The following is a 17,440-nucleotide window of genomic DNA, read 5'->3' on the forward strand; positions in this document are numbered from 1 at the left end:
AAAATATAATGGGTTTTCTTATTCATTATAGTAATACCAAATAAATAAAACAGAAAATAATAAAATAAAAAAGGTAGAGTGAGAGAAGATAATATAATAATATGGGGAAAAAAGGAGTTCTATTTTTATTATACAACTGGAGGCCTGGGTGCACAAAATTTGTGCATGTGGGGGGTGTCCCTCAGCCAAGCCTGCACCCTTTCCAATCTGGGACCCTTAAGGGATGTCCGACTGCAGTTGGACATCCCTCTCACAATCCAGGACTGCTGGCTCCCAATTGCTTGCCTGCCTTCCTTCCTGATTGCCCCTAACCACTTCTGCCTGCCAGCATGATCATCCCCTAACCACTCCCCGGCCAGCTTGTTTGTCCCTAATTGCCCACCCCTGCAGACCTGGTACCCTCAACTGCCCTCCCTTGCAGGCCTAGTCCTAACCAACTGCACTCCCCTGCTGGCCTGATCTCCCACAACTGCCCTCTCTTACAGGCCTGGTCCCTCCCAACTCCCTCTCCTGCTGGCCATCTTGTGGTGGCCATCTTGTATCCACTTGGAGCAGCCATCATTGACCACAAGGAAGCAGCCAACTTGTGTGTTAGAGTAATGGTCAATCTGCATATTACTCTTTTATTAGATAGAATAGAGGCCTGGTGCTTGGGTGGAGGCCAGCTGGTTTGCCCTAAAGGGCATCCCAGATCAGGGTGGGGGTTCCCTTGGGGCATGGGGCAGCCTGAGTGAGGGTCCTGTGGTGGTTTGCAAACCACCCATACCCACCCCCCACCAGCAACCCAAGTGGAGGCCCTAGTATCTTTGATTTATTTATCTTCCATAATTAAAACTTTGTAGCCTTGAGGGAGGCCAAGGCAGGCCAGGACTGTGGAAGTTTGGCTTCCTCCATTGCTGGGGGCAACTCAAGCCTCCTGCTCTCTCCAGTTCCATGACTGCCACCATTTTTGTTGGGATTTATTTATTTTCTATAATTGAAACTTTGTAGCCTTGAGTGGAGGCCAAGGCAGGCCAGGGTGTGCAGAAAGCTTGGATTCCACCATTGTCAGGGAAACCCAAGCTTCCTGCTCACTCAGTGGCCACAGCCATCTTGGTTGGGTTAAGTTGCATAACCGCTCCTGATTGGCTGGTGGGCTTGGCTTGTGGGTGTAGCAGCATGCTGGTTAATTTGAATATTACTCTTTTAATAGATAGGATTGAAAAAATTGAATAATATATGATTTAAAAAAAAATACAGTCAAGAGATAAATACCTTTAGAGGACCTGAAGCAATAAGAGTTGATGTGAATACAATAAACTGCAAAAAGCATTTTTATTTACTTTTCTGAATAATATTGTCTAATATTCTAATCCATTTAGGGACCAAAAACTGGAGACATTTTTAAATGAGAACTAATTCTGAAGAAACAAAAATAAAACATAGTAAAATAATGATGACCTCTTTTAAAAAAAATAAGTGTTTTTGCTTTAAAATTAACACATTTTTCCTGTTGGTAAATAAGTTGAGAAAGTTTGCCTCCAAAAGATCTATAGTAAACATATGAATTTTAGTGATGCAGGTTGAGAAGACTTCAGAAATTTTGTATATAAAGCATCTCTTGGTGTTACTGAGCCCAGGAGAGGACCATCTGATAACGGAGCAGAGTTCAGGCAGGCTGGGCAGGGCAGATTAAACCCGTGTGTGAAGAATGTATCTGCTCAGGGCTGATAGCCACGACCAATAAAACAGCCCTCCGAATCGCTCCCACTTCTCATTGAAGACGTCTCCTTAATGAAACGTCCGTGTGAACTCCAGCTCCCTCTGTAACCTCTCAGCACTCATGCATGCACAGTGCAACAACGTGCAGTTTTCAACATGAATCTAAATGCCCACGGGATTTGTCCTGCATTCTTTACCTGAGCTTCTCTGACCAGGTCTCTATGTCATCAGAGCCAACAGGCATTCTTAAAAAACTATAAAAGTGGCAAGAGGTCAGAGTCCAAATGTTAAGCCACTGGAGTTGAAGATTTATTCATCGTGCTCATCCATAAATCCTAAGGCTGCACCATGACATACTAATAATGGTAAACAATGCTTGGAGTCTGGTAAAACTTGGTCAGCCTTTTAGAACATAAGGTGGGACTAAACTTAAAGTCAGCCAGTACCAAACTAGCAGCCAGGGGCTGTCAGAGAAACTTGTACCATGCATTTTAAAATTTTTAATTTCAACTGTTTCTTATTTTATTTTTATTTTACAGAGAGGAAAGGAAAGGGATAGAGAATTAGAAACATCAATGAGAGAGAAACATCAATCAGCTGCTTCCTGTACTGGGAAATGAGCCAGCAACCAAGGTAGATGCTCTTGACTGGAATCAAACCTGGGACCCTTCATTCCGTGGGTGGAAGCTCTATCCACTGAGCCAAACTGGTGAGGGCCTTTTTTTTTTTTTTTTTTTTTTTGTAGTGACTAAAAATTCAAAGAACAAACATTTCTTCATCACTATAAAACCTCTTTGCTGACTGTCTCCTGTGCACAATCACCTTGTTACACGCTTTAAAGACTATTCTTCTTATCCACATTTATTTCCTGATAACCAATCCTGCTGATTGTTTCCTATTATTTCTTTGGTCATAGGTTATCTCATGGCTGGCATTCTTGGTGAGAAGGTCCTGGAATAGGACCTTCAGAAATATTGATGGACTGGGAGAAATAGACTAACACCGAGGAGGAGCACAGTGGCATCATGGACATACTCACATGGATTTGGCTTTGTTTAAAAACACACAAACCAGCCCTAACCAGTTTCGCTCTGTGGATAGAGAGTCAGCCTACGCACTCAAGGGTCCCAGGTTTGATCCTGGTCAAGGGCATGTATGTACCTTGGTTGTGGGCACATCCCTAGTGGGGGATGTGCAGGAGGCAGCTGATTGATGTTTTCCTCTCCTTTCCTCTCTGTAAAAAAATCAATATAATCAATCAAAAAATCAAAAAAATCAATATTATATATATATATATATATATATATATATATATATATATACACACACAAACCAAATAACATAAGATGAGCTTACCTCTCAGGGACTATCTCTGATTTCTCTGTTTTGCAAAACCCTCTAAGGATTAGAGAATAATAAAGTAATCATATTGATATGCAAATTAAGATTTGATAGATTCTAATTGAAGGTAGTCCATCTTATCTCTTGAATAAAGATAAAAAATGTTACCTCTCCGCCTCAATTGCAGTCAGAGTTTCTTAGGTGTATGTGATATAATGCATTTTTTTAAAAAAAAGATTTATGCCCCTGCCTTTAGTACTCAAATTTGATTTGAACATAATAAAAGTATATGGGGAAAAAAGTAGTACTAGACTCCCAAGAAGGGAATTTAAGCTCGCTCTGTTTCTCTAGGTGACATGATCCAGGAACAGGGAAAATTGGAAATGTAGAACCTTGATTCAAGCTAGTAGGTCATGAAACTTCGATTATTCAAATTGGACTTATACTAGAATGCAGTTTGGCATAGATCATGCCATTGTTAACATACGGTAGGTAGTAGATATCAATGAAGGAAAGGAGCAAAGAGGATCGAACGTTATTAAGATAAGCAAACAGGAAGCAGAAGCCTGCTTGCTAGGAAGCTGCAGCACTCCAAGGTACCCCAGGGGATCAGAGCATCGCCCAGACAGGGGGATGAGCACCCCTCAGTCCTCCCACCCCTTAGAGAGGAGGGACCTCTTTTCAACCTTCCCGGAATATGACAGTCCCTTCTGCCAGACCATGGGGGAAGAAGTAAAACTAGCAGGAGAAATTCCTCTGCTAAGAGCATGCCCACTAGAAGCCAAGAAGGCATTGGGAAGGTGTTTCCACCATGCGGCCTGCACAGGAGAAGCCAAGAGGGTGACTATACAGGTCTGTCTGCACAGGCCAGGAAAAGGATCAGACTGGATACAGGACACAGAACTCGAAGATCTGGGAAATGGGTTGGTTAGGGGTAGGAACCAGCAAAGCCCACAAAAGGTTGGGAAGTTGGTTACTTAGTTTGAAAAAGCAGCAGGCCTAGCCGGTGTGGCTCAGTTGGCCGGGTCTCATCCCATGCACCAAGAGGCACATGCCTGGGTTGTAGGCTCATACAGGAGGCAGCTGATCAATGTCTGTCCCCATGTGTTTGCCTCATGGGGACAGATATGGACTGAACCAATGGCTCAGACCCTCTGGACATTGGCCCTATGCCTGGGCTTAATAGAGACAAGGCTGAACTCTTTCCATGGCTCAACGGACGGAAATGAGACACCAGATCTGCAAACACAGTCGTTTGTGTTTGCTCCACCTTCTTCAATCAACCATCACGCCCTCCCAGGCCTGGTCTCCCAGAAAGCTTTCCCTGTGACTCTGTGACAGAACCCACTCCCACTGGCAACACCACTGCTTCGTGGGAGGATCTGAACCATTCCACGATCTTCCTTTTGTTTCATTTTGGTCAAGTTGCCTTAAAAAACAACAAACAAACAATGCCTTTGAGAAAGAATTTCTGCTTCCTTTTCTCTCCATTAAAAATAATAAAATAAAATGCATTTACACTTAAAATAGGATGACTTTATCTCACATTTTAGATCCTCTGTCCCATTTTCAAAGGCTTTGCGACTCCATTCGTTTGTTAAATGAGGTCTCTTACATTTTGCTTCATGAAGTGCAAATAAACGTATGCATTTTACTTCCTTTGGAGCCAAGTCAGATTTTTTTAAAATATATTTTATAGATTTTCCACAGAGAGGATAGAGAGCTAGAAACGGCGATGAGAGAGAAACATAGACCAGCTGCCTTCTGCACAACCCCCCACTGGGGATGTGCCCACAATCAATGTACATGCCCTTGACCAGAATCGAACCTGGGACCTTTCAGTCTGCAGACCTACACTCTATCCACTGAGCCAAACCAGTTTCGGCCCAAGTCAGATTTTTAAATCCCAATCTGTGAGGCCAGAAATAAAATTTCTTTCTATTTAGGCAGCAGTTCTACAGCAAGAAGTAGGATACCTTGTTGAATTAAAGGCTGTCAGAAATCTGCGGTGGGGTCTGGATGCTGTTATTGAGTTGTGTTTCGTAGGGACCGGTTGGCACAGAAACCTATGCATGCCCTGAGTTCTTTTAATTTTGCTCAGAGTCTGAAGAATGGGCGACATGAAATTATTTCTTAATTTATGGTTCTCAGACATAAACTAACTAAAGAAACAAAACACAATCTCAACACAGCCTCTTTATCTTACATCTGTAACTGTGTGTTTTTTCCTATTTTTTCCTCTAAGAACCTTGCTTTTATTTTTTATGAAGTCCTACTGAGTACCTTAGGAGCCACAGTTCCCCCCACCGAACCCCCCAAACTGCTGAGTCACTCAGCATCTGAGAAAGTTTGCGGCTGCCTCAGGCTGCCTCTGTCTCTGGAGATAATGTAGGTGGTAGCTGGCGGGATTCTGAGCCTGAGTAAAAGGCTTTTTTTTTTTTTTTCTTTCTCTGACACATGTAACGTTTCTCTAGTCACTATCTGAATTAGACTAGACAATTCCATGTGAATTGTCTGTCTTTCTCTCCTTCTTTGCCTCTCTCTTTTGGATACATTTTATCTTCCCAGTTCCGAGACCTTTAGGAAAACTAGAACACTTCCCAAAGGAAACGGTGAGTAAAGAATTCTTTTGTTTTCTTTTAAAATATGTTTTTATAATTTTTCAGAGAGGAAGGGAGAGGGAGAGAAAGATTGAAACATCAATGAGGAGAGAGAATCATTGATCGGCTGCTTCCTGCATGCCCCATACTGGGGATGAGCCCACAACCCAGGCATGTGCCCTGACTGGGAATTGAACTGTGACCTCCTGGTTCATAGGTCCATGTGCAACCTCTGAGCCATACTGGCCGGGCCAGAATTCTTCCTAGTGCAAGTTGTCCTTGAACTTTCTGCGCTGTCCTTGACAGGAGGATTAAAAATTGTCCTTGGCTCTTACAAAATAGAAAAGTTAAATTCTAACTCTCTTTTCGGTGAATGTTTCCTTTTGAACAGTGTCCTTGAACTTTTGGCTATACAGGACTAAAACCCAGCATGACCTGCTTCCATGGAGAATGACTAAGTAACGTGGGAAAAAATAATACATAATTACTTATTTAAGTTTCCATAGGATGATTTGGTTCTCTAGCCAGACTAGTAAAGGACAGCCACAGGGCAGTAATATATTTAGAAAGAAAGAGATGGAAATTTGAACTTTATATTGAATGTTCTGGCTGAGATAAACTAGGGAATACTATACCTTTATCCAGATGAATGGAGATGGACACTGTGGAAATTTATAAGATATCATCACAAATTAGTTAGCTCCCACTATAGAAAGGCAATATTTTATGTTGCGTGTTTTATATTTCAAAAGCTAATTCCAAAGATATTAATAATTTGACATTTGTAAAAATTTGAGAGAAGGGCTGAACTTTCAATTTGGAGTGTTTATGAATTAAGCAAATAAAAAGAGTAAAGAATCTATGAGCTACATTTTTTAATAAGAAGAAAACATTTTAAAACTTCTGTTATAGCATCAGTAAAATTAATTGCAAGCCAGTTTTCATCATTTATTACATTGAGTTCAGAATGATTAGTATTTGTCAACCTTATTCGCCTTTGTAAGCAATAAAATTATATTTTTACCTATCTGAAACCGTGATTTTGCTAGCTTAAACATAGCACTTATTATTAGTCCAAATCAATTCTATTTATGTAACTCAATAAATGACACAGGCTTATGTGAAAAGTTGGCAAAAAGTGTCGTGGCTGATCAGGAGTTCTTAGCCTAGTCTTAGCCGTATATGGTTAAAATTATATAAATGTACTAACAGCAGGCTTTTTACTAGGACAGGCTTAAAGATACAATGTAATTAAGTAAGTTTGAATGTAAGTAAGTTTGAATGTGAGCAAATGCCTTGGGACTCCTTAAAGTGACAGTGTACTGGAAACTTGAGAGCCAGCAGCGGACAGAGCTTTTCACTTGCAGGCCATGGAGAGCGGCGGGCCCAAGGTGCTGGAGACAGCGGAGGAGATCCAGGAGCGGCGGCAGGAGGTGTTGGCCCGGTACGCGAGGTTCAAGGACCTGGTTGCCGAGAGGGGCCAGAAGCTTGAGGAGTCCTACTACTACCAGGTGTTCAGACGGGACGCGGATGACCTGGAGAAGTGGATCTTGGAGAAACTCAAGATTGCAGGAGATAAGAGCTATGAAGACCCAACTAACATACAGGTCACTGGGTTGTTGGTTTTTTTTTAAAATATATTTCATTGATTTTTTACAGAGGGGAAGAGAAAGGGAGAGAGAGTTAGAAACATCAATAAGAGAGAAACATCCATCAGCTGCCTCTTGCACACTCCCTACTGGGGATGTGCCCGCAACCAAGGTACATGCCCTTGACCAGAATCGAACCTGGGACCCCTCAGTCCACAGGCTGACGCTCTATCCACTGAGCCAAACCGGTTTTGGCAGGTCACTGGGTTTTATGAACTTCCCCAGAACAGACCACTAGATCTCTAGAAAAGGAAATATTCCTGTAATAAGTGTGTATTTGGTTAACTGCAGGAGGAGGATGTAATAGAAAGATTAGACTATCTGTTAGAGGCAGTAATTTTGCCTATAAGTAGCCTATGCCTTCAACTTTTTAAGCCCCAGTGCCTTTTTTACAAAGGAGTGTCATTCTAACATTCAATGAATATAAACTATGGGCAAAACCGTAACTGAGAGTCTAAGGAATTTGCTTGTGTGATTTTCATGTTTTGTGTAGTTAAGGATGGAATTGAGGTGAAGAGACAGCAGTGCGTCTGAAACAACCGATGTCCACTCTCCTCTGGAAGAATGAGTTAACCAGTGTTTTCCTGGTTTTTCTACAAAATATGAGTCATACCCTTTGTTAAGTCCAAATGAGAGGTCCCATTTCTTTTAGGGTGTGACTGCTCCAGCTGTGGTCATAGGTTGTCACTTAACGTAGGTTGGGCAACAAGTAGTTCTGACTAAAGGTAAGAAGGGGAACAAACGGACCCCTTTGTGGTCCAAGGAGGCAAGGCTCCATTAACCACAAACTGTGCTTTCTAAACCTCAGGGGAAGTATCAGAAGCATGAATCCTTTGAAGCAGAGGTGCAAGCAAAATCGAGGGTCATCCCTGAGCTGGAGGAGATCAGGAAAGTCCGGTTTGCTGAGGGGCACTTTGCCCACGAGGACACCAAGGTAAAGACGGGGAGGGCTCTCAAAGGTCGGCTTCTAATTGTTGATTACTTCATCGGGGCTTTCATTGATTATGCGAATATGAGCTTTGATGCAGCTGGCTTGAAATTAAGACGTCTGACTCTTATCTTCTGTGGGGTGGGGTAAGAAAAACAATGGGATGTCCTGTGTTTGTTGGGGAGAAGAGCTATGACCCAAAAGCTGTCGTTGATGACATCACATTCCTCCTTTCGCCACTGCAGAATAAATGGACTCAAGATCGAGCCCACTTCAATCTGGTTCCACAGTTCCCAGAGGAAATGGCTTTCCCAAATATCCCAGTTATTTCTTCAGACCTCAGAGTCCTTGTCCCTTAAACTTTTCGAACAAGGGGTGCTCTTCCTTTGAATCTTCTCTGAAATCTTTACCCCTTTGTCCATAATAACTCTTTCTCTTCACAGCCCACGTGGTGTGATCACTACTGTAGACCTCCAAACCCTCCTGATCACTTTGAAAAAAATCCTACAAACCCCTTTCTTCAGGGAATTCTTCTTGCACACTGAATACTGAAGATCACACCACTGTGGAACCCGCTATTAATGTATCAGCTCTCTTCTAATTTAATCTATGTACTGTTCCAACATACATTATATAGTCAATTCAGGATGTTTTTCCTATAAGTGGAGTTGGTACTGCTTATGTACTTTTAAAATTGTTAATACATTTGTGTCACATATTTTTAAAAATATATATATTTTATTGATTTTTTTTACATAGAGGAAGGGAGAGGGATAGAGAGCTAGAAACATCGATGACGAGAGAAACATCGACAAGCTGCCTCCTCACAACCCCTACTGGGGATGTGCCTGCAACCAATGTACATGCTCTTGACCGGAATCGAACCTGGGACCTTTCAGTCAGCATATCGACACTCTATCCACTGAGCCAAACAGGTTTCAGCTTGTGTCACATATTTAAAAATTGGAGCTTGACTTCCGATATTTAGCAAATTCGACCCCATTTTACTGTCAATAAAATATAGCCAGGTAATAAAATATAATTCTATTAGAAAAGAATTTGTAACAAGACAATTTCAAAAATTATTTATTGATATAAAATAGAAATCATTTGTTATGAATCACTGTTTTGCTGCCACCAAGATCCTACATTAACGAAAATGTTTGGGAAGTGTTTAAAACGTCTTCACTTCCATCAGAATCACCAGGGCTATGTCAGATTTCATCCTGCTAGATTTAGAGAGAAATGTGGCCTTACCTATTACCTTGAACAATGGAGTAATTGTAAGATACAAGATCCTGTAAGACATGACAAAGACGATAACTTCATTTTTATAAGATATGTATTACATAATATCCAAAATAACCTGCCATCAAAGCCCTCAACTATATGCTCTCAAAATTTTATTGCTTTGGGGCCATTCATTTTTTTATTTTTTGAAAGCTAGCAAAATTGTAGTTCTGATATTTTCTGGCAAGCTGCTCATGCTACGTTTCTTCTGTGACTTTGTCACTGCTTAGGACACCCTCTGCCTATCACCTATTTGTCGAAGTTTTGCTTCTTTTTTAAAATATGTTTTATTAAATAAAATAAAAAAAAATAAAAAAAAATAAAATATGTTTTATTGAATTTTTTACAGAAAGGAAGGGAAAGAGGGAGAGAGTTAGAAACATTGATGACAGAGAAGCATTGATCAGTTGCTTCCTGCATACCCCCCACTGGGGATGCGCCCGCAGCCAAGGTACATGCCCTTGACCAGAATCAAACCTGGGACCCTTCAGTCTGCAGGCCGACACTCTATGCACGGAGCCAAACCAGCTAGGGCCCAAGTTCTGTTTCTTAAAGTCCAGTTCCAATGAGCACTCATTCCATGAATCCTTGACATTGTCCATCTTTGTGTTTGTAATCATTTTATGGTGTAAAACCCCAAAGCATTTCTAACCATTTTTGTCTTATGAAAGATACTATATGGCTTAGTTTAATAGCTATTCCTACATATATCCTATCTTCCCTTTAAAATATTTGTTGATCAATTGATGCACAGTGAGTGGGAGGAGACTTTCCTACCTGGACCCTCTCTGCACAAGTCTCTGCGTCTGCCCCTGACCCACAGCCTCTGAGCAGTTTTGCCTCTTTTCCCCGCAGGTCCATCTGGAGGAACTGCGCCGCCTGTGGGACCTGCTGCTGGAGCTGACTCAGGAGAAGGGCGCCTTCCTTCTGCAGGCCCTGAGGCTCCAGCAATACTTGCAGGAGTGTGCCGACATCCTGGAGTGGATTGGAGACAAGGTGTGAGGCTACCCAGTATGCCTTTAGGACCCACCGCCCTCTATCCCAAACACCCAGCGCAACTAAATATAGGCTACTCATAAAAAAGGCCGGGGTCTGCTCCTGGACTTGTTCCTTGGAAGAAGGAGACATTTGGGCAAAGGTTTAGAGATATTCTGGAGATTGTTAACACAGTAGGTGAGAGGGTAAGCTAAATTATGACTCTGGCTCTGAAGAAGACGTGACTTACACAAAAAATGTGCTCTGGAAGACAATCTAGGCTTTGTCCCCTTCTACCTCCCATGATATTTCACTCCTTTTTCTAGATTTTCACTCTTACTCTAGGTCTAGGCTGACAGTATTGCTAGATCTTTCCCTGGTCCCTTGTCTCTCAGTGCCTAGAATTATGAAGGTTTCTTTAAAAAAAAAATACTTAAAGATTAATGACTTTGTAGATATTAAGTATGTTGAGCTGAATAGAACAAGGATAAATTTAGTTTTATGTTCCAAATTTACATTTTACGATTCATAACATAAAGGGAGCTTCCACAGGCCCTGGCCAACAATACCCTGATTGCTCTAAAGTATTAGCCCAAAGAGCACTGTCCCCTGGGCTCGAGTGCCATCTTAGGAAATACACTTCTGCTTCTGGCTCTTTCTAGAAGTAGTTCTCCCAGGCTCCACCTGTATCTCCTCAGTTGTTCTAAGAAGAAGGCAGGCAGTTAATGCATTTTACCAAAAGGAACTCCTAAAGATTGCTGGTGATTCAACAGACTTTTCTGTGTCTATAGGAGGCCATCGTGACATCGGTAGATCTGGGTGAAGACTGGGAACGCACAGAGATTCTGCATAAGAAGTTTGAAGAGTTCCAAGTAGACCTGGCAGCTCGGAAGGGGAGAGTGGACGGAGTGAACGAATACGCTAATAAGTGTGCTGAGGTGAGGCAGAGAACAAAAGGCTCAACCCATAAATAGGGTCCTGACCTTCAAGAAGAACTTGTGGTCATTAGCAGCTGTGACTGGGGTACGTAGGGCATTGTGGTAAAATAGAGACGCCTGTCCCTGGAGTGACATGCCTAAATCAGTTTCTTCTCCTCTCTGGATCCATGCCTTGCCAGTCCATGGGAAAGGAGGTGTGAGTGAGTGAGTGCATATAGAGAAATGAAATATACAGTGAGGTAGCTACTGCATTGTGCACTATACTAATTACTCATGCTTATGTAGCAATCTTTCCTCATAAAGAAGTATCAGAATAAAATAGCAAAGAATATAATATAATGGTGAGCTACTATAATATATACTAGAGGCTCAGCGCATGAAATTTATGCCCTCAGGGGGGGGTAAGGGGTCCCTCAGCCTGTCCTGTGCCCTCTCGCAGTCTGGGAGTCCTCGGGGGGTGTCCAACTGCCTGCTTAGGCCCACTCCCCAAGAGTCTAAGCCAGCAGTCAGACATCTTTAGCCCTGTTGCGGAGGTGGGAGAGGCTCCTCCTATTGCCACTGTACTTGCCAGCCATGAGACCAGCTTCTAGCTTAGCAGCACAACCCCTGTGGGAGCCCACTGACCACCAGGGGGCAGCTCCTGCATTAAGCGTCTGCCCTCTGGTGGTCAGTGCGCATCATAGCCCTTTATTATATAGAATGATATCATTATAGATCACTTCTATGCAGGGGCAGAGGGAAAGGAGGCAGATTTAACTGTAGTTAAGAAAATGCTTAAATATGTTTTCAATATCTGAGCAAATAAATAGAATAATATGCAAGAAAACTTGGAAGCCAGTATGGTTTTATATGTGTATACAAAAGTAGAGACTCTAACAGTTGGCTCTTTTTGCTTTCCCATTCATGGTTTTATTATCACTACAGTTTTATAATGGCAATTATTTTTTTCCGAGTTAATAGAACCAAGATTTCAGGATAAATACATAATGGAGTAGAAAAAAATGACACATTTCTCAAATTTTTTCCAGGCTACCATTCCAACAGTTCCTAAATTTACCATATCTCTCTTGTTTTAGAAACTTTTATCTGTTGTTATCACCAACTGCCACAAAATTTAAAATAGCAAACATGATTTTGCTGAAAATTAAAATTATTTTTTCATGATTTAGTAAGTCAGATTCACTGATTCATGACTCAGTGATTCAGTTGTTCAGCTGGGCAGGTCTCCACATCGCTTTTAAGTTGCTGTAGTTATTTGGTGGTTAAAGTGGAAGATCTAAGATGACTTTGTCCAGTGTCTGGGGTCTTGGCAAGGATAATGAAAACTTTCTCCATACGGTCTCATATTTCAGTAGCTCTGTGTTTTTTTGTGTCAGTGTTTCAACAGGTGAGAACAGACGCTGAAATGCCTCTTGAGGCCTAAGTGCAGAAGCTAATAGAACATTTATGCCACATACGATTAGTAAGCAACACCCAGGCCAATCCATAGCCAATGAATGAGGAAATAGAGTCTGTCTCTTGACATATCATGGCCACTTTTTTTAATCTACCATAATAAGGACTAATCCAAAACAGAGTTTATCCCATGTTCTTTTGAAGTGGGGCTCACACAGCTGCAATAAAGGGGGCCATACACTCAGAAAGAAGAATGTGGAAAATTCTGGAGAGGCTTTGGAATGGGAATGGAAATGGGAAGAAATGGGAGATAGCCATAGAGGAACTACTCAAAATTTCCAAGTATCAAAACAGATTCATGTTCTATTCATAAATCTCATCACTTCAGATGATTTGCAAAAATGTATGTAAATAAATATAATAATATGCAAGAGAAGTGGGAAGCCAGTATTAATTTTCAGCAAAAATTAAATGTGTGTGAATTTGTATATAATTCTGGGTAGAGAAAAATTGTTCTCATTTGATTTTTAAAGGTATTAGGACCCCGAAAGTTTTAAGAAATACAGTGTTAAGTTTGGAAAATTAAGTCATGCTTCACAAAGGGAATTTTCTTTTTCTTTTTCTTTGTATCAATGATGTTCAGGGGGTGTAGCTAGCATCATCAAGTTGGAGCTCTGAAAATAACATCATGATTGGGCAACTGTGTTAGTAGGCTAGACTAGTGCTGTGAGAAAAGATACAGCATCTGGCAGGTTAGTTTTTTTAGATTTTGTAATGTAGTTCAGATTAGAGCCAGGGAGCCTGGCTAATGTGAATTTCAGTATCTGGCCCTATAGTCGTTCTTCACTTCTGAGAAAGCATGAGCCAGTGTGAAATGGAACGTGTTTAAGTGATGGAATAATTTCCTCTTCGCATAACTCCAGCACTTGTTTCCTCTCAAAGGAGAACCACCCAGAACTGCCTCTGATTAAGGCAAAGCAGGACGAGGTGAACGCCGCCTGGGACCGTCTCCATGGTTTTGCTCTCCAGCGACGGAAAACACTGTCCGACGCCGCAGACCTCCAGCGATTCAAAAGGTATGAGCCCAGGCACTGCATTAGCAGCATGACCTACTATTAGTGATTAGTGGCCAATACCGCAAAGAAAACCATGTGTTGCCTTTAAGACAATGAGGGAGAAAGTAGTTCTAAGAAAACTGTAACCCTCTCTATAGCTAAACTTGTGTTGGCTGGAGCCCAAAGCAGTGAAAATAGCACCAGGAATTAGTGATGGAAGCTCTGGAAAGGCAAAGAAAGCCGATTAAGTATTGGATGGGGAAAGAAGATGGAGCTTAGAAGAAGAAAGACATTCATGAAGTGTTGGCCATGATATGAGAATTATTTGGAGGCTCAATGGTCAGGTTGAGCAGGTCTCTACATCTCAAAGGAAACCATGAAAAGCAAGAACTCTTTACATTGCTTTTGCTGGCGTGTAGGAAGATAGCGTAATTTCTAGCTGGGTGAATTAGGTTAGATCTTGCTGTGTGCTCTGTTTGCTCTGGAATGCCTGCTATCTTCTTTTGTTGGAGCTCATGTGGATGTCTGACAGGGACGTGACTGAAGCCATCCAGTGGATCAAGGAGAAGGAGCCCCAGCTCACCTCTGAGGACTATGGCAAAGACCTCGTTAGCTCTGAGGCACTGTTTCACAGTCACAAGGGACTTGAGCGGAACCTTGCAGTCATGGATGACAAGGTAAGCCGTTATTGGAGGAGTGGCCGACCCCTGAAGCTAAAGAGGTATTTATTGATCTTCTTGCCTCCAGAGAACACAGTAAATGTACTATTTCAATAAAGTAGAAGTTTCATGGTCCTTGAGCGTGCTTTCTCATTTAAGTTCATAATTTGTATCTGAATATTGGATATCCTTCATTTTATATATTTTTCTCCAAGTAACTTTTAAAAAATTAGTTGCCTATATTTGTACGTAAGGTTTTCTGGTACCAAGAATTAGCCAATGAGACACAACCTTTTTATGTGACATGACCAATCAGATGCAACTCTATTATATGACCTATATATTTATGGTTCAAGACAGGGTAGTCACATCAGGTGGCTGCTGTTGTATTGGCTATCGTCATTTTTCTGTTTGACAGTCTGAAGTAAAGAGGTCAGTACCCCTAACTAAATAGTCGGGTATTCTATGTTTTAAAAATCTCTGCGATACACAGTTGAAAATCACTGCCCTAGACAATACCTGATTTTAGTTAGTTTTAATAAAGGACTAATGGTAACATGTGGAAAGTCACCCATATCCATAGTTTTGCCTGATAACCCTGCTTAAAATGAGCTAGCATTACTGGCATTTCTTGTCCTCTAAAGCAGAAATGTCTTTCTGATTCCCACACTAATATTTATGGAAACAGTATGCAGGCTGGTGAAGAACAGACTTAAGTCTACACCTTGCTTCTGTCAGTTCCTCGCTGAGTGATCTTGAGCTAATAAAATATTGAACTCTCAGGCATCACATAAAGGGACTAGGAATAGTATGTACTTTATAGTTTCATTAAATAAAGGCTATAAATCAAGAAAGCACATGTGAAGTGCTTAGCATGAGAGACTAAAAGTGCTTAGTAAATTATTATTAATATAGTTCATTAGCGTATTAATAGAAATATGTCAATTAATGTGTATTAATAAATTATTATTATTTATATGATCATTTAGTTGCATCACTCCACTATAAGTCTTCCAGGAGAACCCAGATACTTTTCCCACTAGGTGTCCTTTTCATCCTAAAGGTGAAGGAGTTATGCGCCAAAGCAGACAAGCTGAAGCTCTCCCATCCTGCAGACGCACCTCAGATCCAGCAGATGAAGGAAGACTTGGTCTCCAACTGGGAGCATATCCGTGGCTTGGCTACCATCAGATATGCAAAGCTGCAGGCTTCTTTTTGGTGCAGAATTCTTCCTTTCTATTATTCTATTCGTCTCTACAGAATTCAGGCATAATCCTCAAAACAGAAATGAAAGAGCAAAAGCAGTAAAACAACGAGGCACTCAAACTCCCTGCCCACTCAGTAGAGGCAAAAGAAGTACTCAGCTGCCAAGAGAAGTCTTTTGCAGGCCTATTGTCCTAGCATGACAGCTCTGCTTACCTGCACATCTTTCCTCTTCCTCTGTTTGTTTAGTTGTAAGATGCTATGAAGTGGCCCGTGAAGCTGGGAAAGCAGTTAAAGAAATGTCAAAATCTTGGTTCTAATGAAGGAACTGAAAGAAATTTCCAATCTGATGAGCGTATTAATAATAAATCTAGAATTATTTTCTGAATGTGGATTGGCTTGTCAAAAACATGGGGATCATTTCAGTAGTTAATTTTATGATGAGTCATTAAATCATCAGAAAATACTGCTTATCTTAAGGTTATGATTTAAATTAAATGGTGAGCATTTAATTTTTTTGAATTGTTTTTGTGAGTTTTGTTTGTATTAATAGGGCTAAGGGTGAACTCAGATACATGAGGCCTCCTCACCTTAACTCTAGTACCCGATTCTCACAAGGTGCTTTTTTTGCTTGTTTCTATATTATGTGCTAATTTATCAGCCTCATTGGGGGTACTTTACTTCAAGCGCCTCGGGGGTAGGTGTGACCTTGTGATGTTTGAGATGTAATGCCTATTTGCCCCATCACATAATGGCATGTCTACCCAAGAAATACACAACCTGGAGTGAAGGACTTACAACTTGAACCGTTAAAGGAACAGGGAGTCCATCAGGGGAAGAGAAAGGGTAGAATCAGGGCAAGGAGCATATTGCACTTTTAGCTCAACTCAACCCATACCCTTCGACAAAGTCAGTTTACATCTGGTTTCTCCTTCTTGGCCTTGTTTGTACCTTTCTCCCACAGGTACCAGCGCTTCCTATCCGACTATGATGAACTCTCAGGCTGGATGACAGAGAAGACTGCACTCATCAATGCTGACGAGCTGCCCACAGACGTGGCTGGTGGAGAAGCCCTACTGGACAGGCATCAGCAGCATAAGGTAAAGAGAAAAGGCCTCCTCTAGAAGAGGAAAAGAGAGGAGCTAGGAATGCCATAAAGTTCCTCGCTGCATGTTAAGACATGTTGTCTTGTGGTCACAGCATGAGATTGACTCTTATGACGACCGATTCCAAACGGCTGATGAGACTGGTCAAGCCCTGCTGGATGTCAACCATGAAGCCTCCAGTGAAATTTTGGAAAAGGTAATTCATTTACCAGAAGTTGTGCAATTTTGATGTATATTTAGCTCTCATTTAACCTCATAATAATATAATAATCTTTAAATGGGAAGAGGATAGACATCATATAAAGATATTAGTAATATGACAACAACTCACACTGCTTCCTTCACATATTGCTCTAGCTAAATGGAGCAATTTGAAATTCTCTGGACAAAATGTGTGCTTAGCTTTGTATCATGAACCTATTTAATTTCACCAACCTACACACAGCCTAATTTGAAGCCTCCATACCATTTTTCCTTGTCACATAGAATCTGTTTTGTTTCTTTCCCATGATCACCTCTAGATGATGAATTCTGTGAGGACTGCACCTCACTGATCTTTGGATTCCCCAGGGTGCCTGGGATGTATACTTCCTCTTTTCT

The 17,440-nt window shown here is 41.3% G+C and overlaps 1 protein-coding gene across 1 annotated transcript in view; it reads left to right on the plus strand.

Moving 5' to 3' along the window:
* The first annotated feature begins 5,429 nt into the window (after nucleotides 1–5,429).
* Nucleotides 5,430–17,440, plus strand: part of SPTA1 (spectrin alpha, erythrocytic 1) — a 69,178-nt gene continuing 57,167 nt past the window's right edge. The window contains exons 1-10 of the mRNA XM_084865792.1: nucleotides 5,430–5,654; nucleotides 7,010–7,249; nucleotides 8,100–8,225; nucleotides 10,365–10,505; nucleotides 11,276–11,422; nucleotides 13,760–13,893; nucleotides 14,405–14,549; nucleotides 15,595–15,749; nucleotides 16,699–16,834; nucleotides 16,935–17,036. Of these exons, the coding sequence (XP_084721918.1) occupies nucleotides 7,013–7,249; nucleotides 8,100–8,225; nucleotides 10,365–10,505; nucleotides 11,276–11,422; nucleotides 13,760–13,893; nucleotides 14,405–14,549; nucleotides 15,595–15,749; nucleotides 16,699–16,834; nucleotides 16,935–17,036 (1,323 nt within the window). The 5' untranslated portion in view covers nucleotides 5,430–5,654; nucleotides 7,010–7,012. The remainder of the gene's footprint in view (nucleotides 5,655–7,009; nucleotides 7,250–8,099; nucleotides 8,226–10,364; nucleotides 10,506–11,275; nucleotides 11,423–13,759; nucleotides 13,894–14,404; nucleotides 14,550–15,594; nucleotides 15,750–16,698; nucleotides 16,835–16,934; nucleotides 17,037–17,440) is intronic.

Source organism: Pipistrellus hanaki (genome assembly GCF_964339955.1).
Source record: "Pipistrellus hanaki genome assembly, chromosome: 18".
NCBI lineage: Eukaryota > Metazoa > Chordata > Mammalia > Chiroptera > Vespertilionidae > Pipistrellus > Pipistrellus hanaki.